The 22149-nt window shown below is 37.5% G+C and overlaps 1 protein-coding gene across 1 annotated transcript; it reads right to left on the bottom strand.

Annotated features, from left to right (window-relative positions):
• Positions 1–1119: 1119 nt before the first annotated feature.
• LOC140140696 (uncharacterized) lies at positions 1120–17044 on the bottom strand. The gene is made up of 10 exons (XM_072162452.1): positions 16840–17044; positions 15871–16017; positions 13742–13945; positions 12917–12950; positions 12547–12691; positions 11931–12044; positions 11736–11789; positions 7210–7353; positions 6618–6728; positions 1120–1365 (listed from the first exon to the last, which is right to left on the bottom strand). Exons 1-10 carry the CDS (start codon positions 17042–17044, stop codon positions 1120–1122), a joined length of 1404 nt encoding a protein of 467 aa, XP_072018553.1.
• Between the last annotated feature and the right edge of the window lie 5105 nt (positions 17045–22149).

Raw genomic sequence — 22149 nt, 5'->3', positions numbered from 1 at the left:
GACTTAAAGGAGTATTTCGTGATCCAAGCAGCCTCTTTTTATGACATATTCCAGTAGATATGCACGAAAACAGCTTATCCCAAAATGTCAGTTGATTCCGATTTTGCGTTTGCGAGTTATGCATGATTATGTGTATTAAACTGCTCCATAGACAATGGTTTGTAATTTCGTTCTGGTATACCAGAACAAAATTCAAATTTCACGATATTTAACATTAATGTAGCCAGGGGTTTCCAGTGGTATAAAAATCTCAACTTTTTTTGGGAAAAGTGGGGGGATGAGGCTGTGGATCACGAAATGGCCCTTTTAAGGTTATTAATTATTTTAAACTGTTGTGATTTGGTAGTTCACAGCATCTTTCGAATGGTAGTGAGCTTTGGCAAAAACTGCATTGCTCAATTCATAGTGAGCGTGTAGAAGAATTAAAATATCACAGATATAATTTTATAGGTGCTGCGGTTCTTTAGTTACGTTGTAAAGAGGGCTGAAACAACAACACTTTTGTAAAACGTACATAACTCATTAACAACAATAAATTAAGCAAGTTTGCAAAGTATACGATTTGTAGAACTAACTTTTGCAAAACATCAAGGTGTTAATTTTTAATAATATATTGATCTAGATAATAAAAATTGATTTTAAGGTTGCTTCGACCAACAATACCTCGTCTACCCTTAAGTCATATCACGAAGGCTCTATCTAAACATTTTGAAAGGGCAATCTCAGGATCTGTGGTGATCAGAGTGCTTGTGCATGGTTTATGTCCTAGTCACAAGACTAGATTAGTGGTACCCCAGTCCTCCGGACCTGTGATAATCAGACATTTTGTGCATAGCGTGCCCTAGTCACTAGGGTCAGTCTCAGGATCAGTGGTGATCAGAGGGCTTGTGCATGGTTATGCCATAATAGTCTGTCCACATAGAAGTACAAAGTAAATAGACCTCGGAAACTGGAGGTATGAGAATAATTATTTCGGTGCAATGCTTCTTTGGCGCGCCAACTGCTGCGCGATTTGTGCACCACGCTCTTTACGCGTCGCGTCGCGCTCGCGTGTGACGCAAAGCATCGACCCCCGATGCCACAGATTTGATTTGTACTTCTAAGTGGACAGACTGTAGACTAGATTTGTGGTACTCCCGGTAAATCACAAGGGCTCTGATTAAAAGCCAAGTGTTTCTGCGCCAAGCTGCTGGACACCGTTAATGTTTCAGTTTTAATTTCAATCATATTTTCAGGGATTTTCTTCTCTGAGACCTTCTCTGCCATGCTGCTAGACATCATTTCTATAGGATCTTCTCCATTGAGTACCATGATGTACCAGTCCTCTGCCTTGTGAATAAGGTCCACTAACGCTTCAAGGTTCAACTAGAAAGAAAGGAAACAATGTAAAAGATACCAATCTTGGATATAGATATTTTCAGCAACTATTCGGAAATCTCTTGAAATTAGTTCAGAAACACTGTGGTTCAGAAAAATATGCCTTAAAACATCACAACCAATATTTACACTGGTAACCCCCAGGTAACCTTGTGTTCGATGAGCGTGCGGTATAAACAACATTTATTTTCATTTTAGACTTTTTTATAGTCTATATTTTCTTCATTTCAGCTTAATTTAGCAGTTGTCATGGTTGTGTGCAAATTCCTATTACTATTAGATACGTTGTAATTAAACATGATTTTAAACATTTGTATATTACTTTTCTCTGAGGGCTTGCAGCAAAATTGATATTTTATTTTCCTTGGTATGGGTTTGTGGCTAGTAGTCAGGTAATGATGATGATATGATGATGATGACGACGACGACGACGACGACGACGACGACGACGACGACGACGATGATGATAATGATGACGATGACGATGATGATGATGATGATGATGATGATGATGATGATGATGATGATGATGATGATGGATAATACAACTGATGTCAGATGATTATTAGAGTCGTGATGGTGACGATGATGGCAGTGATGAGGATTTAATTTAGTATGAAATTCTCACCCCCCTCCGCACCCACCAGTCAATGTTGTTTTGATACTGAGACAGGAACGGACAATTGGTCTAGTATTGGCTCCAACATTGCTTTGGGGGGTGCAAGCAATATGAAACATTAATGTTTGCCTCTCATGTTACTTGCAATGTTTAAACAAAGAGCACGTTTCTATGGTATCAGTCACAGCAGAGAAGATGTAACCTGTTTACTTCTCATGTATATGTTTTTGCTTAACACGTGTGCTATGACCCAAAAAATACATCATCTCCAAATACACAGTTCAGTGACCTCGAGGCCTCCATTCAACAAGAAAGTTAACCTGTTGTTATAGAAGATCATGCATTTATACCAAATACACTCACAGGTCAATTTATGAGTGCACAAACATTATAGGGTCAACAAACTGTGTCTTTATAATCCGAACAACATGTGACATATTTTTGGCGCCCTCTACGGAGGCGCCAAAATATAGGCATGACTTTGTGAAAAGCTTCTAATTTCACTCTTGCTAGATTGACTTCGCAATTGTTTTGCTAAAATTATGCCCAGCTCAGAAATAAAACCACAATTTGCTTGGATTTTATTTTATTATTGTTTTCTGATATGCACAGGATAAAATGGTGAGCGTATATTCTTTGTTTAAAATACAAAATTAGGATTTATAAAAACACCAAATAAATCCTGACCTTTGTATGGGTTCAACCAGTTTACCGTGTGCCTTAGAACCCGATAGACGGTGACATTTGACCATACACTAGGATTCACAACATGCTCATCTATCATGGGAACAGTTCTTAAGCCCTAATACATTTGTACTTTCATCCTTTGAAAATTTGGGTACACAAACTCATACTCTGCAACTTGAGGTCAAATTTTGCACTATGATTATGTAATTGAGGTTATTGGACTATGCTATTGGGATGAGACTCTTGTGGTCCATAGTGATAAGATCAATTAACGAGGACTCTACTGATGGCTTTTGTTTGCTAATTACCATAGAATCTATATAGCGGTTATTGCCAAAGTTGCAATATGGTGGCACAATTAATTGGGCGGTAAACTGTATGCAAAAAACAACGGCATATTAATTATACATGTTCTACATTGTTGTATTTTAAAACACTGAATACCAAAATTGACGTTTTTGCCATGATTGGATCATGGAGGTAGTAGGCCTACTACAACTCTGGCGGAAATTCGTTGCCACACCAGGGCCACACCAGCACGTTCTGATGTTAAAAGCACGCAATCGAAGCTAAATATGTGATAGTTCCGTATTATTTTGTATAATAGTTGCAAATGCACATTCAGATTACACTTGCCCCTTCACCACCTCCACCCCCACCCCCATTTTCCAATGTTGGGAGACTGTAATGTAGAAATGATGACGATTTTGTCCAAATCAACATTGCAATAGGGGAGCGGGGAAGGATGTTGGCCAATTAACGCTCAGTTGTGGCAACATTTTCGCCAAGGTTGTAGCTACTACCTCCATGATCGGATTAAGTAAGTAACTAAATCCTGTTATCTACCCAGCAATGTTTGCTTATCTTAATGATTGTAACAAACTGTAGTGTACTATAAATGGTACCAGACAGAAAAGGCAAACAGACAGAAATTTAGAGTTTTAAATTAGAGAGTTGACAGGAAGTTGTAAGAGTTAAATTGTTATGGATATGATTGGTGTAAGGGCGAAAAGTTGAATGTCAGATCAAAGTCATTCGAGGTGAATTAAGTAATGTCAATCACAAATTGTTACAGGTCATTTGAGGTGGACTAAGTTTATATTTGGATTGTCAGAACACCTTCCCCAATCAGACACATTTCTCTTGTTTGGCTTGACTTTGCAAAGAGCGTCTACTTTCAGTTTTACTAGATTTACTTCGAAACTGTTTTGCTTAAAAGTATGCCCAGCTTAGAAATAAAACCACAATTTGCTTGGATTTTCTGATATGTACGGGGTAAAATGTTGTGCGTAGGCCTATATTCTTTGTTTAAAATACAAAATTAATGGACTTATTGGCTTTATTCAATAATACATTCTGGCTTAATAGCATTGATTATTATGTATGCATGTATACTATAACGTAGGCCCTGAACATGGTCTATTTTGTATTTAGTAGGCCTATTAAATATTTTGTGAAAAATAAATTAAATGTTTATAAATCACCTTAGTAACAACCTATAATTCTTATTATCTATTTCTATAACACGTTTAGTGGTCTAATCTAGGACTAGTATGTATAGGTCTAAAGCATTGTTATCTAAATGTTAATATTCATATATCTTTTAGTATTTTTTTTAAATCACTAAATAACACTTCTTCAGATTGTTACCTAGCTGGGGGTTTACACCCCCCAGCTAGGTACTGTAATGCTCTCCGATTCTTCTTTCTTTCTTCTTCTGGCAACAAAAATTTCAAAATGCTTCTCCTCCTACATGTTACACCCTACAATTACGTAACTTGCACATATGTATCGGCTATATCCAGTGCCCATAGGGTGCAAACAGAATGGAGATCAAAGGTCATTAAAGGGGCATTTTCGGTATATAACCAAATACCTTCAAAATGCTTCTTCTGCCACATATTACATAGCACAATGACGTCACTTACACATGTACATCAGCTTTACCCAGTGCCCATACCTTGCACTCAGAATTGGGGTCAAAGGTCATTAAGGGGTAAAATCTTACAATTGCCTTATCTCAACATCTGTAAGGGTGTGGGGGCTCAAAATCAGTGACAACAAATCTCATGATCAGGGAACTTTTTATAGGGTCAGGTCAAAGGTCATGCAGAGGTCAAATTTTCGAAATGCATTTTCTGGACATCTGTAAGGGATACGGGGCTCAAACTCTTGTGACAAGAAACTTACTGACCAGGGGAACACTTTGGAACGCTGTGCAGGGGTCAGGTCAAAGGTTATCTGGGTCAAATCTTATAATTTAATTTTCTGGGCGTCTGTAAGGAGTATGGGACTCAAACTCGGTGACGCCAAACCTCATGACCAGGGGAACATTTTTGGAACATTTTGCAGGGGTCAGATACCTCTAAAACACCAACATGCCCCAGCTAGGTTTGTGGTCTATGACCACCATTTGCCACTAGTTTGTCCTTGTCTTCTTTACCGATGCAGTCAATCATAAGAAATTTATAAATACCCCTGTTTGGGAAACAATCCATAAGGATAAAATATGTAAAGCTATATTCTGAATAAAATAATTCTGCTCCAACAATTACCCCCCCCCCCCATCATAAACCATTTCCTACCAAATGGTAACCTGATGCAGTCAATCGTAAGAAATAAAAGCTGTTTTACAACAATCCATAAGGATAAAATATGTAAACCTATAGGCCTATTATGAATGAAATAATTTTGCTCCAACAATCACTCCCCCACATGATCTACCATTTCCTAACACTGAATAGTAACCGAAATGGTAACCTGAGCTTTATTCCTTTTTATTTGAAACCAATCCTCTTACATCCCATGCAAACGATTTTACACCTCTCCCACTGCAATAAATAGCTTTACATTTCCAAATCTTTCTTTGCTTTCTATGCTAATTATTGATTTAAAGAGGAAAAAAAGTATCCAAACAGTTGGGCGCCCATTCCTTTTTTAAAGGAATTTTTTTTAAGGCCAAATCGATTTTTACAATGTTTATTGAAGAGATAACATATGCATAATCTCAGTTTGCGAGTAGATAAGAGGTCAAATGTTTTACATGTTAAAAATAGAATTACATGCTAGGCATGTTTGTTACTCTTTTTCGTTTGTGTATTAATCATCATCATCATCATCATCATCATCGTCATCGTCATCATTATCATCTTTGATTTGATTTGATTTGTTCATCATCATCATCATCATCATCATCATCATCATCATCATCGTCATCGTCATCATTATCATCATCATCGTCGTCGTCGTCATCATCATCATATCATCATCATTACCGGACTACTAGCCACAAACCCATACCAAGGAAAATAAAATATCAATTTTGCTGCAAGCCCTCAGAGAAAAGTAATATACAAATGTTTAAAATCATGTTTTATTACAACGTATCTAATAGTAATAGGAATTTGCACACAACCATGACAACTGCTAAATTAAGCTGAAATGAAGAAAATATAGACTATAAAAAAGTCTAAAATGAAAATAAATGTTGTTTATAGTAAAAATGCTATGTCTCAATGCGCCTGCGCGCGTTCGTTTATGTTATCGCGTCCATTACTGATTTCATTTACAGTTTTTGCCGTACAATTATGAAATTCTGGGAAATATTTGGAAGAAAACTTACTTGTTTCAATACTCGCCAACCGCTGGACGGAATACTTTTTGTTACATATTAATTTTGTACTTCAATTGTGTAAATGAATCACAATTTTATGCTGTGTACTTTTGAATACTCGCAAATGACATCTTAATTCAAAATTAAGTTTTAACAAAATCTTTAAAAACAGATCAAGATCAAACCTAAGAACAATATGTTGTACAACAAATACTATCTTACCCTAAATAATCCATTGAATGGCGAGTCTTGATCAGAGACTACATAGCAGATTATTTTAATTGAGAATACAGTCATGATGTACACCAAACAATAACTTACCCTAAAGAATCCATTGAAAGGCGAGTCTTGGTCAGAGACTACATAGCAGAGTATACTAATGGAGAATACTGTCATAATGCACATGCCAAGATTCATCCAAAAGGATGAGGCCTGTTGGGACAAAATAATGAATAAGTCAGGGTTTCGGGTGTGGTGCAAAAGTCAATATTATTTGCACGGTGTTTTGCCCAATATGTAAGCTATCGGGGAGAAGGGAGATAAAGACTTATGAGTTCCCCACCTAAATACGCTACATGGAATCAAACAGAAGCATAATCAATAGAGTCAATCATCAAGCCCAAAGACGTGTACTAAGACTTATTTCAGGTTATGCATTCTGATTATTTTTGAAAAACACATTTTTAATATCTTCTAATAATAACACAATACTCGTAAACATATTAAATTTATGAACAATATCATAGCCTATACTACAAATTTTGAAAGTCTTTGAACATCACGCAAAGTTGCCTGTTTGGGACCATTTCCCTCAAATTGCAAAACTATTAAAATGATTAAAATTTACAAAACAATTTTAATTACAAAGAATAGCGCTATTTTTTCTGAAATAGGGAGTAGTAACGGCCCTTACCTGTATAAGAAGGACTCCAACAAATGAGAAAAATCCAAGCGTCTCTAGAAATAGCCATTGCAATGGGTGGATTTTTGACACCATAATCTCATAACGTTCTGCTGAGGCTGCATTCAGCTTGATCATGTTTTGCAAGATTGCATTCTGTGGATGAAAACTTCAAAATGTCAGCTTGCAGTGGATGAAGCACATCGTCCGCGCCAGGTAATGAATTATGTCGTATAGAGGAATCCAAATACACGCATTCCAACACCTGACTAGCAGCCTTTAGTTGGGTCCCCGACCGCTACAGTGCATCCAAAATGTGTAATGATTCGGCCTTGGCGGAAATTTTAAACTGCATTCCATCACCCGTTTTACACCTTCCGCGAAAACACAGGTAGACAAAAGAAGTTTACAACACAATACAGTTCCAACAGTTGTGCAAATAAAAGCCGCCTTACACCTAGAGAAGGTCGAAGAGGGTTAATAGAATAATACAATAGAGATAATTCCGCGGGTAATCCCGTCGCATCTATTCATAGATGTACAAATGGATGAACAAAAGGACTACGGTATGTATAAATAGATGCGACAGGATTACCTCTATTGTATATATTATTATATTAACCCTCCTCGTCTTTGCATCTTCTCCAGGTGTTAGGCGGCTTTTATTTGCACAATCGGGCGCTCAATACCCCAGGTTGGTGCTAGCGGGAAACCAAAGATGACCGACCAAATCCTGACCATGACTTGGCTCGTTGGATTCGTCTATAGCCATCGAAGCACGTGTCTTTATAAAGTATCTTCTATTACAATATAACATTGTAGTGGATGTAGCTGAACCAGGTCCATAAAATGATAATATAAAATGCCTGCAGTATTTTGAAGTCACAATAGTCCTCACATCTGTTTTGTGACTGCTTAGTCACCGGTCAGCTCTAAGTATGTGACTAAAAATTAACTTTGCTATTAGATTAGGCTAATTAGCAGCAGCTCATACTTTTAAAACCTTGTAGAGTCACATGTTTATACCATCGATACAATGATAGCCACACCCTTCAATACACGACCACAACAGTATAGGGTTACGATCAGTGATAATGCAAAAAGAAATCTAACTAGACCCGGGAACTAGACTTAGCTGTGGTCTAAGACAGCCGTGTTGTAACCCCTTAATGACCTTTGACCCCAAAATATACGAAAAGCCCACAGGCATTGCCTTATGCCAATGCATGTGTGCACATAGTATCATTCTGCCATGTTATTTGTGACAGAAGAGATATTTTGAATGTTTTTCTTCTTGGACCGGAAGTGACTCCTTAATGACCTTTGACCCCAAATAAAAAAATACCACATATACATTAGGTAAACACAATTCATGTGTGCACATTACGTCACTCTCCTAAGTTTTTCTTAGATAATCAAAATTTTTGAAGGAATTTGGTTTTATACCGGAAGTAACCCCTTAATGACCTTTGACCTCAAATCTTTCTATGATTCATAGACATTGGGTAATAGCAATGCATATGTGCAAGTTGCATCACCGTCCTATGTAATTTGTGGGAGAAGTAGCATTTTGAAGGTATTTCGTTTTATACCGGAAGTGACCCCGTAATGACCTTTGACCCCAAATTAAAAAAATACCACATATATATTAGGTTAACATAATTCATGTGTACACATACAGTCACTCTCTTATGTTTTTCTTAGGTAATACAAATTTTTGAAGAAAATTGGCTTTATATCGGAAGTGACCCCTTAATGACCTTTGACCTCAAATCTGTGTATGAATTATAGACACTGGGTAATAACAATGCATGAGAAATTTGTGGGAGAAGTAGCATTTTGAGTTGAAATCACATTTTTGACCCCTGTGACCCCTACGTGACCTTTGACCCCACAAATTTCATGTGACATGTAGGGGCATGGTCAGTGATGATAGTGACCAAGTTAGGTCAAAATCGACGCATGCATGTAAATGTTAGAGCAAATGTAATGGTCGGCAGAAGAAAGAAAGAAGAAAGAAGAAAGAACTAGACTTAGCTGTGGTCTAAGACCACGAACACAGCCGTGTTGTGACCCTTTAATGACCTTTGAACCCAAAATCTACGAAAACCCCACAGGCATTGCCTTATGTCAATGCATGTGTGCACATAGTATCACTCTGCCATGTTATTTGTGACAGAAGGGACATTTTGAATGTTTTTTGTCTTGGACCGGAAGTGATCCCTTAATGACCTTTGACCCCAAATAAAAAAATATCACATATACATTAGGTAAACATAATTCATGTGTGCACATACCGTCACTCTCCTGTTTTTCTTAGCTAATAAAATTTTTTGAAGGAATTTGGTTTTATACCGGAAGTGACCCCTTAATGACCTTTGAACTCAAACAAAAAATACCACATATACATTAGGTAAACATAATTCATGTGTGCACATACCGTCACTCTCCTATGTTTTTCTTAACTAATAAAAAAATTTGAAGGAATTTGGTTTTATACCGGAAGTGACCCCTTAATGACATTTGACCTCAAACAAAAAATACCACATATACATTAGGTAAAAATAATTCATGTGTGTACATACCATCACTCTCCTATGTTTTTCTTAGCTAATAAAGATTTTTGAAGGAATTTGGTTTTATACCGGAAGTGACCCCTTAATGACCTTTGACCTCAAATCTGTGTATGATTCATAGACACTGTCTAATAGCAATGCATGTGCGCAAGTTGCATCACCGTCCTATGTAATTTGTGGGAGAAGTAGCATTTTGAAGCTATTTCGTTTTATACCGGAAGTGACCCCTTAATGACCTTTGACCTCAAACAAAAAAATACCACATATACATAAGGTAAACATAATTCATGTGTGCACATACAGTCACTCTCCTATGTTTTTCTTAGCTTATAAAATTTTTTGAAGGAATTTGGTTTTATACCGGAAGTAACCCCTTAATGACTTTTGACCTCCAATCTGTGTATGATTCATAGACACTGCGTAATAGCAATGCATGTGTGCAAGTTGCGACACCGTCCTATGTAATTTGTGGGAGAAGTAGCATTTTGAAGGTATTTCGTTTTATACCGGAAGTAACGCCTTAATGACCTTTGACCTCAAACAAAAAAATACCACATATACATTAGGTTAACATAATTCATATGTGCACATACCGTTACTCTCCTACGTTTTTCTTAGCTAATAAAATTTTTTGAAGGAATTTGGTTTTATACCGGAAGTGACCCCTTAATGACCTTTGACCTTAAATCTGTGTACGATTTACAGTCACGGCTGTGTAAGAAGATCCTGTAAGAACAAAAACACAGCCGTGACTAACGTCAACGGCTGTGTAAAAAGGTAGCCCTACTGCTTATTTTGTATCTGTGAAAGAGGTTTATGATTAGCAGATGGTCAGAAAAAGGATGATTCTGTTCATGTTATTTGTTTTATTTAACAATTTGGATGCCGTAGGGTCTTGCCCATGTTTAGATACCGTAAAAACTCGATAGTTAGTGTATGTGCTTACTATCGAGCGCTTTTAAAAATATGAAATTGTACCATAGTCCGGCGCTTTATCAGCTGAGCTAATGGGGTTGAGACACACATTTGCAGGTTTACTTGTTCGTATATAACTATGTGTAATGATGATTTGCTCAAAACCCTTTACACTTTTGTGGATGGAGCTCTTCATGTTTGCATGTTTTAAAAGCGCTCGATAGTAAGCACATATGCTAACTATCGAGTTTTTACGGTAATTGGATCACTCCCTTTCGGACTCTCTACCGTGTGGACGCAATTTTTCATCTCCTGATATGTTTTGTTTAGGCTCGTTCATGACGGCGAATTTACTGCTCGACATGCAGAGCACGTAAATTATATCAAATTAAATTATACCGCGATGTAAATCTGGTAAGGTTCAGTAAATACACAATATTGTACGTGTCATGTCAAAAGGAGACACTTTTGGGCAAGATCGTAAATGGAGAAACAGCCAAAAATCTGCCTGGGGTGATTTTTTCACAATTTGGGTTTGATACGAGTTTGTGATGTTATTAATATTTAAAATATTTTCTGAGAGTTTCAGATCGGAATATAACTGGCATCTAGTATTTTTGAGACATTTTTCAAGGTAATTCCTACTCTCAACATTGTCAATAATATCTTTAAAGGCCGATATCTCAATTTCTAATTTTATAATACCATAACTTACGAACTCAATATCTTCGCTTAGGAATGTCCGATTTCATTGGGGAAAACGGCGTTGTGGAGCAAAATATCTCTTTATTTAGGATCTGTAAAAACCTGCCCAAAAGTGTCTCCTTTTGACATGACACGTCACATATAATCATTATTTTGCTCCTTGTGTTCTGACCACAATAAATTTCGTAAATGTTGGTCTCATATCACCTTGTTTAATTCAGTTTTCGTCACCCCTCTTTCCTGCTCATTATTCCTCCTTTGTGAAACTACAAATCCTCTGCATTTCACTTTATTATTTAAAAAAAAAAAAAATTTGTGGTGTGATCCACTACTACTACTTACAATCAGTGTCTCATTCATCGGCCACTCGTTCAAGTCCCTTAATATCTTTGCTGCCTGTAAAAGATGAGATTGATAAAAACAAAATCAATCACAATTTATTTTCTGATTATATCTGAGTCAAATTTGATCTCGAATTTACATCTACATCAAGTATTCATATCCATATACTCAAAACATTATATGCAGTGTGCGTACCTTCCATATTTGACCACTGGACAAGTCTCCTTTATAGTCCAAGGTACTCATGTGGCTGAGTCCTTGTAGTTGACCTATAACAGACACAACTTCAGCCTTCACCAAACGAAAGATCTGTTATAATAGAATAAAACTAAATGATTTATTTAATTACTGTTTACAATGTATGAATGAAAGCGCACACATGGGGAGGGTCATTCCCCATGTCCATTATCAATGACCATACCGCGGAATCATGGCATGTTGCCTATGTGGATCGACGCTAAGTCAGGTACCGCGTAAGCAAACTCAAAAATGGTACAAATAGCGCCAGCGTACACAAACGAAACTTAAGATGATGAGGGCGTAAGATGAGTGATGTCGCCAGGTCTGAACGCTGTACCGGCGCGCCGATGCGAACATCGCCGGGGAACATCGTTACGGTTACTGCGCACTTAACAGCTTTGAAATGCTCAGTGCCTATATTCGCAAAATGATGTACACGTCGGCGTGATGCCAAATGACGAAATATCAGGTCTCTGCTCCAAGGCTAATGGGATTTACTGAAAAGGTAAATTTTTGTTTAAAATAACTCTGCTAAGCTAAGTAACTAAGGTTAAATTCCATCTATTCTCACCTCTGCTCGTTTGTTAACTGTAATGCCTGTGATTTGAGTAGCAAGAATCGTGATTTGGTCCAGAAGACTGATTTCATGAGACACGATGCTCAACAGATCTTTCTGTTTTTGTAATGCTGACTGGTAGGAAAACCCAAACGATGTCCTGGAATTAGGCAGAAAACGATAATATTAATAATAATAATAATACAACTTTCCCTTTTTTTCTTTTAAGCAGGGTCAAAAAAGTTTATTGCTCACAAGAGAGGGGCACTGGGCCCTGCCCTGCCCCCCCCACTGACTATTAAGCCACTGCACTGGGTTGTTGACCAAAAGAACTGGTCATAATAACATAAATGAACAATTTAACTAAGTAACCATAAATACTTACGCATACACAAGACCAGCTGGGGTTAGAAAGCATGCTGCATGAATGAAATGAAGAAAGAATATCACTTCCGTTGACATTTTTTATTGAAACAATTGCATCCAATCTATTCAGCCCATACACGTTCAATTTTATTGGGCAATATCAAAGGCCCTACATACAAAATCTACCATTATGCACTGTACAGAGTGTGTACACACGGTCATTAATAATGCACAATGGTAGATTTTGTACTTAGTTAAACGTGTATGGGCCGCTAAGATTTTCAAACTTTTTTATCTTCTAATATAAAACCTGGGCACGTTAAAATATTTTTAAAAAATTGTAGTTTTCAATTTTGTTTTGTTTTTGTTTGTTTTGTTTTTTTACCGAAAAGGTCAATTATTGATTCCGTGTGATGGTAGTAACGGATTAGTTGTCAAGATTCTACTTGTTGCAATGACTTCATCTCAGGTTTAACCGCAAAGAATTATGGAATTTATCTCCTTCAGGTGTAATGCCCCTGTCAGACTTTCATGTCGCTTGCTACTGTGACATGACATCAGCTAATTGTATGAAACCCAGCATTATAGAGGTTATCCGTGTTAAGCTACATATCCTATCAACGACTGCTATACCTTGTTTAGGATTTTCATAAGAAGTACATGCTTGTGCAACCTTGACTGTTTCAAAATAGCCCGCCAAAGTCATGCAGGTAACTCCGAGGTCCTGCATTGAATTGGTTTGAATGAGGAATACTACCGCAACCAGCGCCTTTTGTTAGAAGTCACACATGAGTGAAGTGGATAACCTCTATTCACACGAAATTTCTAAAAATGACTAACATACCTATTGCATCATTAATATTAGGCGGTCCATCTGGAAACTGAGCCATTGGCCAGAATATTTCGACTAGTACTGGATACATGAAGAGTACCATAGGGCAGAATGCCAGGGATGCTAATGCAGGCCAGGCTATGAGAAACAGCTGCCACGGACGGTTGAAATTAGTGTGCATCATGTTGATTGCTCTCAGGTCCGTGGTGGTCAAAACTAGATAAAGAGATAATTAAAATTATGTATGATCAATCAAATATCGTGTGTTGGCACCAAGAGTCATAAGCCATCCGTACTTTGGCTTTGCCCCCCCCCCCCACATCAAAAGCCATAAAAGTCCACTGTTAAAGCAAGAACATCCAAAGTAAGGTACATTTTCAGGGACCCCACCCCCCCCCTATACAATTCAATTTTGCTCTTTTTTTATGACCAAGCATATCTAGGCATTAACAGCAAGAAACTACATGTGCCATCTTGTAGCAGTCAACATAGCTCAAAACTACATGTGCGATCTTGTAGCAGTCAAGTTAGCTCAATCGATAAGGCGTTCGACTATGGTGCGAGAGGTTGCGGGTTCGAACCCTGGCGGTGCCTAGTACGCTCTCGTGATAAAAAGTGAGTTAGCTTGAAATTCCCCTGGACAAGGAACTTACTGCTAATTTGTCTTGTTGTAACCCGTACGAAACTCGGGGAGCTGATTCTGGTTGCGAAGGTTATTTGTGGAATGTCTAGGGTGTGCGCTCTTAAAGCAGCAAAGTCCCTGAGTTGTTGTTTAATGGTTTATAGAATAATGTGGGGTCGTAGTGGTCAGCGACAACCTGTGAAGTGTGCTGAGGCTTGTGGATCAACGTCTAGGCGTTGTGCCTGTGCGTAGCGCACTATAAATTACTGCACCTTTTTTTTGCAGACTTCTGACAGGTTTGCGCCAAATAACAGCTCTCCGGTAAAAATCTTCTGATCCATTGATACAGAAAATATCATTTATATTCTCTATTTCATGAAAGAGTGTTATTTTTGATTCATTTAAACTCCTGAACAAAAGTTTGGAAAGTTTTTTCAAGTATCTATATCTCAGATAATTTGTGATATGTTCATATCGTGTTGCATATCAGTGGACTGCTGGTGTATTCCCCTTTACAATGGCACCACATTTGTAACAATCGCCTTTTTCACGGCTGAATACACGTCTTGTAAATGTAGTGGGCTCTCAAACCGAATGTGCCAAATTGACCATTATTCTGTGCATATGCAGCAGGCTGCAATCTGGGACCTACTGCAATCCTCCAAGGTGACAACGCTTGCCCCCACAGAGCCAGAGTAATCAACGACTACCTACAGAATAAAGGAGTCCGGGAAGGGAGTAGAGCGAATGGAATGGCCTGCCATCAGCCCAGAAATCAATCCAATTGAACACTTGTGGGACCAGATTGGTCGTGCTGTGCGGGCCAAAGTAGCCAATGCAACCACATTGCATGACCTGCGACGAATCCTGATTGAAGAATGGAATTCCATCCCACAGCAACGTGTGACAAGCAGTGCCGCCGACAAGGGAGGGTAACCGGGTGCGTTATCCCGGGGTTCTGGGGGGGCCCGTAAAAAGTGAAGAAAACATACTTTACTATGGGGCAGTAAAAGCAAAGAAAAGATACTTCAGGGGCCCGTAAAGGTAATGAAACACACGCACACACTTATGAAGTAATGCACCGTCATCACTTATCAAAGGGGCCCGTGCGTTCATATTGCCCCCGGGCCCGCAATGGCTCTCGGCAGCACTGGTGACAAGGCTAGGTATTAAAGCAGCATGAGGAAGAAGTTTCAGTCTATTTGGTTGCGTATGGTTTTTCCACCCGCTAAATAGAGGTTAGTGACTAGTGTTGTTTGAGCACAGCATAATGGTCAATTTGGCACATTCTGTTTGTGACCCAACTACATTCACAAGACGTGTACTCAGCTGTAAAAAAGGTGATTGTTTCAAATGTGGTGTCATTGTAAAGGGGGAATACATTAGCTGGTCATTGATATGCAACACGATATGAAAATGTCACAATAATCTGAGATATAGATACTTGGAAAAACTTTCCAAACTTTTGTTGAGGAGTTTATTTACCAATATCAAGAGGGAGACAAACAAATTCACTTACACGCATCTTTGTCAATAACCTGCTCTGGATCGGTTTGTAGTGGATACCTATGTAATCTTAGACTTGGTTGATTCAAGTACTGGTCTCTTAAGTTGTTCTGTAATGACTTCCGACGAATCCATGACTTAATTACCAAAACCATTAGACCTGAACAAGAAAATTATAAAAAGATTAATATTGGGGGAAAAACATTATAGATTTTGTCTTAGTAATATGATGGTGAATGTGAGAGGTGGGGTCCGAGGATGCATCGAGCCGGGGGAGCAAAAATTTCAAATCGTCCCACTGATCTGCAACTAAAAGGACCTTACGGAGCCAGGGGAACAAACTTGTGCCCTTCCTTCCTACCACCGGCCGGAACGCACGAAAAATTAACCATTACAGTGCTAAAATGAGTCCATTTGTGTCCTAACCTGGCCAAAGGAAGATGAATATTGGAATATTGCAACTTTTGTCCTGTGCCCTTCACTCCTACCACCAGTCGGTGCGCCTCTGGGGTGGGGTCCATGAGTAAAGCCCCTAACGGGGACCCAGGGGTCAGAGCTTCCGGAAGGCATTAGAAGAGCTGCGTTTAATACACTGTAAAAATATTTTACTCAACACTGAGTTAAAAGGTCACAGCTCAACAGTTGAGTAAAATATTACTCAACATTGAGCTCATACAGGTCAGAACTCAACAAATGAGTAAAACTTACTCAATGTTGAGTAATTTTTACTCAACAGTTGAGTTCTGACGTTCATGAGCTCAATGTTGAGTAATTTTTTACTCAACTGTTGAGCTGTGACCTTTTTACTCAGTGTTGAGTAAATTATTTTTACAGTGTAGCACTGAATTATTTACATACTGAGTAACTATGAAATTTCTAATGTGCCGTCTGCTCTCAGAATAACCGCTGGACGACATCTCAGGTCTAACCGCAAAGAATTGCGGGATTTACCAAAAAGGTCTTGTAATGAATGGCTACTGACCTGCTATGATGAGAGCCATCAGCAAGACAGGTGGTAGTACCAATGCTGCCGGTGATGGCTTCTCTGGCATTGGAGGTGCATCGACCAGCTCTGACGTTCCGTTAGTTTCTGGCTCAGGTGTAGGTGATGTTCCTTGTGCAACACATCCGGGTGATATGTGACTTAATAGCCATAGTGATACAAAAAACATAGTAGGGTACTTCATGTCTGCAATCCAAGAAGACAATCTGGAAAGATCAATTTGGATTATAACATGATAACATGCAACATCGATTTATCAAATAATTTATAGTTTAGACTGTTCGTGTCATTAATCAACAAATTATGCGGATCCAATGTCTTATTTCGATATGGCAGTCATGTCCATAATCACTGGAAACTGATTGGTATACCAATCATTTTGATACCGCCTGTACCAAATAGTTATTTCAGTAGGACTGATGATCGGGTACCCAATGATCAAAAGTGAGGGTATGCCGTGAAACTCAGAGTAACGGTTGCCTTTCCAAAGGTCTGTATTTGTTTTACGCTCTCCTGTAATGGGATTCAGGACTCTTATTGCAAAGTTAGTCTACCTGAATATAATACTGCTAATACTGCTAAATAAATAAATAAATAAATAAATAAATAAATAAATAAATAAATAAATAAATAAATAAATAAATAAATAAATAAATAAATAAATAAATAAATAAATAAATAAATAAATAAATAAATAAATAAATAAATAAATAAATAAATAAATAAATATCCCGTCACTTATAATGCGCCTTTACCAGAGGGTTTAAAGCATCGAACATATAAAACAAACATAAAACACAGCAAAATAAGCCAATTCAATATACATAACAAAAGCAAATCAGGCAAATAAGTGAGCATTATGACTTAAAACACTCCACACTTTGAGCAAGCCAAATGTGAATGGGAAGTGCATTCCTTCCTTCTGGTAGTAGCCACTGAAAAGGCCCTGTTTCCAGAACATCTTTGTGTCTTTGGGACCAAGAGATCCAGACCATGACAAGAATAGGTGGTAACAGAATCAGGGCACGATTTCTTCACCACAGGACAATCAAAACAGTTTTTAAGTAACTGGTGGTTTATACACTATACTCACACATGTAAACCACTTTTTTGTCAAACAATAAATGAATATAACTCTTACCCGATTTAAGTACATACCATAAGCTACTATTTCCGCGCAGATTTCGACACAAATATTTCCAATTATATGTCTATAATCTTCGACTCGACAATACTATTCGAGCAATACAGAAGTCTTCCACCCTCTCTAAAATATTATCATCCACTGATTGCTCTCGCCTCGTCTTTGACTTACTCCTGACAATTCAATCAATAAAAAGGTATCGGAAACATTTAATTAAAGAAAATCAATTAAAATGTATTTTTTTGATGAATGAATTGAATTGGTTGACTAATTGATTGATTGCTTAAAAACATGCCACGCATGATGTAAACAAGCTAATGTAACGTACCAGCGGATGCGTGATGTAAGATACCAACGAATGCGTATTAGGGGACCTAAATTAAGAAAACTGTCAAACCCATTGTCAAACATACACTCATTAGTTCACTAAAAGTGCTGAGTCAGCAGATGGCTATTGTTTTCCGTAATTGTTATACAAGACCAATTCAGTCACATAATCACACATTGTTTGACAGAACGACACTATTTTTAATGCAAGTGAGATGGCAACAAGATTTTTTTATCCGTCATAAAAAAACGCATGCGTTTACGCCCAAACGACCTAAGCTAATCGTAGATACATCCTTTGCGCTCATGGGGTGAACATTTTATCACCAAACTGAGCGCAAAGGATGTATCTACGATTAGCTTAGGTCGTTTGGGCGTAAACGCATGCGTTTTTGATAACGGATAAGAAATCTTAGGGGTTGGTACAACCCCCCGTAGTTCTAGGGTTAAGTCTTGATAGGCAAACAAACATTTCTTACTGGTCTACTGATGTAAGATGTACGAGGAAGAAGTAATGTAAGATCAGCTGATGCGTATTAGAGGACCTAAATTAAAAAAACTATCAAACCCATTGTGAAACATACAATCAGTAGTTCACTCAAAGTGCTGAGTCAGCAGATGCACTATGGACCACAATGGCCTCATCCCAATGACATAGTTCAATCACATTAATTAAACAACCAGAGTGCAAAATTTGACCTCAAGTTACAGAGTATGAGTTTTTGTCCTCAAATGTTTAAAGGTCATTCAATGAATGTACAAATGTATTGGGGATAAAGAACTGTGCCCTGATGGGTGAGCATGTTGTGGATCCTAGTGTGGCTATTGTTTTCCGTATTAGTTATACAAGACCTATTCAGTCACTTCATTAGGCAGTGGAATCGATCGAATTCGGTGTTGAAATTGATGTAAGATGTCATCGGATGCGTATTAGGGCACCTTAATTAAGAAAACTATCAAACCCATTGTCAAACATACACTTATTAGTTCACTCAAACTGCTGAGTCAGCAGATGACTATTATTTTCCGTAATATTGTTATAATTGAAGACCGAATTAAAAGACTAGTTTGCGTCTGACATCAGGGCAAAAGCGCGATGTTATTGGTTGCTGACCTGCGCAGACGACATTTTTGGTCTGGTCTGTCTTCAATTGTTCATACAACTTACACGACCCATTCAGTCACTTAATTAGGCACTGGAATCGATCGAATTAGCTCAACTGTAAGTTACACCTTTTCACTGCATTTTATTCTCGGTCAAATGAAAAGCAATAATTTTCATTTCTTCAATAAATGTCAACAATATCTATAATTCTTAGTACTGTATCTTTTCAAACCCTGGTGTGTGTTAAACTTAGGTGTGAAATTTAGGCTTCTAATGTGAGATTTTCGACTTTCACATGCTTCAACTTGACCCATGAACGTTTTTGCTAGCTCTTGTTCAGAGCTCTCGCTATACAATAGAAGGTCCAGTGACCCGAGGAAGTAACTAGTAAAGAAATATCTAGCAGTAAAGCATGGTAAGGTCAACAATGTACGTATGTCTTTATAATCTTTGCTCATTACTCTAATATATTTTTAATTTTTGAATATTAATAGGTGTGATATTATGTCTCCCCTCCCTCCTCCGCTGTTTTCCAAGATCTGTGCTTTGAGGGAGATCTTGCTGTTGTCCAGTATATTTATAGATACCACTATCCTAGATGCACTTACGCCTTGACTTGCTCTAGTCCTTTTGGACCTGATGTCAGGGTTTGTGTATGATCGATCTATGCCCTAGTCACTAGACTGGACTTGTGTTATATCACACGGGCTCTGGTTAAGAGCTAACCCAGCAAACACAAAACGTTTTCGACATCATTCGCAAAAGGTTATAAAAGGTTGTCAGAAAACGTTTAAATGTCGGGTTATATAGAGGGTATATTAAGAGTATAAAACGTGTTCATAACCTTAAAAAACATTTTTTGATCATCTACTGTTCAGCAAACAAAAATGATTAACAGAAAACGTTTAAATGTCGGGTTATATAAAGGGTATAAAAACGTTTTAATAAAATTCCAAAAACATTGTTGAAAACTTGATACAAAACATTCTAAAAAGAATGTTATTTTGGGGAGTTGAAAAAATATTTTGCGAAAAATGTTTGCCCAAAATATTTTCAATAACGTTTTAAAAACGTTTTCATGACCTTTATATAACCCGACATTTAAATATTATTAAAAGGTTTTGAAAAAAACATTTAAAGAACATTTCTGTGTTTGCTGGGTTCAAATATTTTAACATAATGTTATTTAAGTATTGACACAATATTTGGCAAAAATGTTTGCAAAAATAGTTTACAATAACATTTTTGAAAACATTTAAAAATATTGTTGTAGTGTGTTTTCATACAAAACGTTTTAAAACGTTATCATGACCTTTATATAACCCGACATTTTAATGTTATTAAAACGTTTTTACCCAAACCAAAAACCAAAATATAACTTATTTAAAACGTTTTTAAAATGTTTTTGTGTTTGCTGGGAAGTGTTTCTGCGCCAAGCTGCTGGACATTATTAATTTTTCAGTGTCAATTTCAAAACCGAAATTCTAACGAAACTATGATAACATAAAGCCCTGTATGATGTGCTTTAGAAAGTTGGGAAATATCTTTCATTAGCGAACTATGTTACTCAGAAAAGCAAAAACGTAGCTTTGCTCCAAAGCCGACCTATTTTCCTTCCAATAAAAAGAAAACATCAAAAACCATTCCATATCCCCTCTGACACTATAATCTGAAGACCAATGTAAATCTAGGCTTTCAATCTTTGCCTGCTGCTTCAGAGTGTGTTTGTGGAGGTGGGACTGATTATACAGCATGTCTGAAAAAAAATTGTGCAAGTGAAAAGCGCCCTCTTTGGTAATTAGAAAATACTGTTGTGACATGATGCTTGCATCAACGTCGAGGGCGCAGTCTTAGCTCTCAAATGCCGTTTGTTCTGTTCAATTTGCTTGTTTTAATCTCGAGATATGTTTAGTTAACAACGAAAGGGTAAAATCACAATACCGTAAACGTTCGCCTAATGGCGCTATGGAGTTCATGGAAATGAGAGAGCGCCATCCCAGTAAAAGCCGACTATTTTCACTGATCATTAAGGGTACGTGTAGTCAAAGGGTGAAACCTATCGACACATACAATTATGAACAAGATCGAACAAACTTGTTCATGATAATGCGGTAATCATTCACCTGATACGTTGTGGCCCAGTGAGCAGAGCATTAGACTATAGTGCGAGAATAAAGAGAACTTGTGGAGAAGATTGATGGTTCGAATCTCATGCAGTAATTTCTGACAGATGTCTGTCAATGTTTTTTTTTTCTAATTTGAGGAAATTTTATTCTCTATTTTCTTGATTTTATCTTTAACATTGTTTATATAATTTTATTAGTTTATCTTGTATGTGTCTTTTTTTCATGATTCTTTGTTTTTATCGTTTCATTTTAGAGTAACTCAATCCATTCAATCAAATGTTGTAATGAACCTATTTGATTGTATAGGCATTTGTTATGTGTGTGAGACGAACTGTGCCACAAGTCTTTCAATTCGCGTGAGTGTCCTTGCCTATGCATCAGTGGTCATAAGAGGTATATCATTTTATTCGAAAGGTGGGGGGGGCAAATATACGGGGGTCATAAAGTCTTGGAAAGAATAATAGGAGGGGGTCATAAAATGTCTTATGACCAAAATGTAGGGAGTCACACGATTACCACAGAAAGTGTGTTATTTTATTCAAAAAGACTGATTTCAATACAATTTTGGGGTTTGGGATCATAAAATT

Source organism: Amphiura filiformis, chromosome 19 (assembly GCF_039555335.1).
Source record: "Amphiura filiformis chromosome 19, Afil_fr2py, whole genome shotgun sequence".
Taxonomy (NCBI): domain Eukaryota; kingdom Metazoa; phylum Echinodermata; class Ophiuroidea; order Amphilepidida; family Amphiuridae; genus Amphiura; species Amphiura filiformis.
The sequence above is the reverse complement of the archived record's forward strand: the minus strand, read 5'-3'. Positions and strand labels throughout refer to the sequence as shown.

Bases quoted from the DNA above. Each gene is read 5' to 3' on its own strand.
- LOC140140696 (XM_072162452.1), bottom strand. From the start codon at position 17,044: ATGAAGTACCCTACTATGTTTTTTGTATCACTATGGCTATTAAGTCAC. The intron at 16,018-16,839 runs GTCAGTAGCCAT...TTTCTTGTTCAG, and splicing joins GATGGCTCTCATCATAGCAG to GTCTAATGGTTTTGGTAATT. The intron at 11,790-11,930 runs GTACGCACACTG...CATCTTTTACAG, and splicing joins CCAGTGGTCAAATATGGAAG to GCAGCAAAGATATTAAGGGA.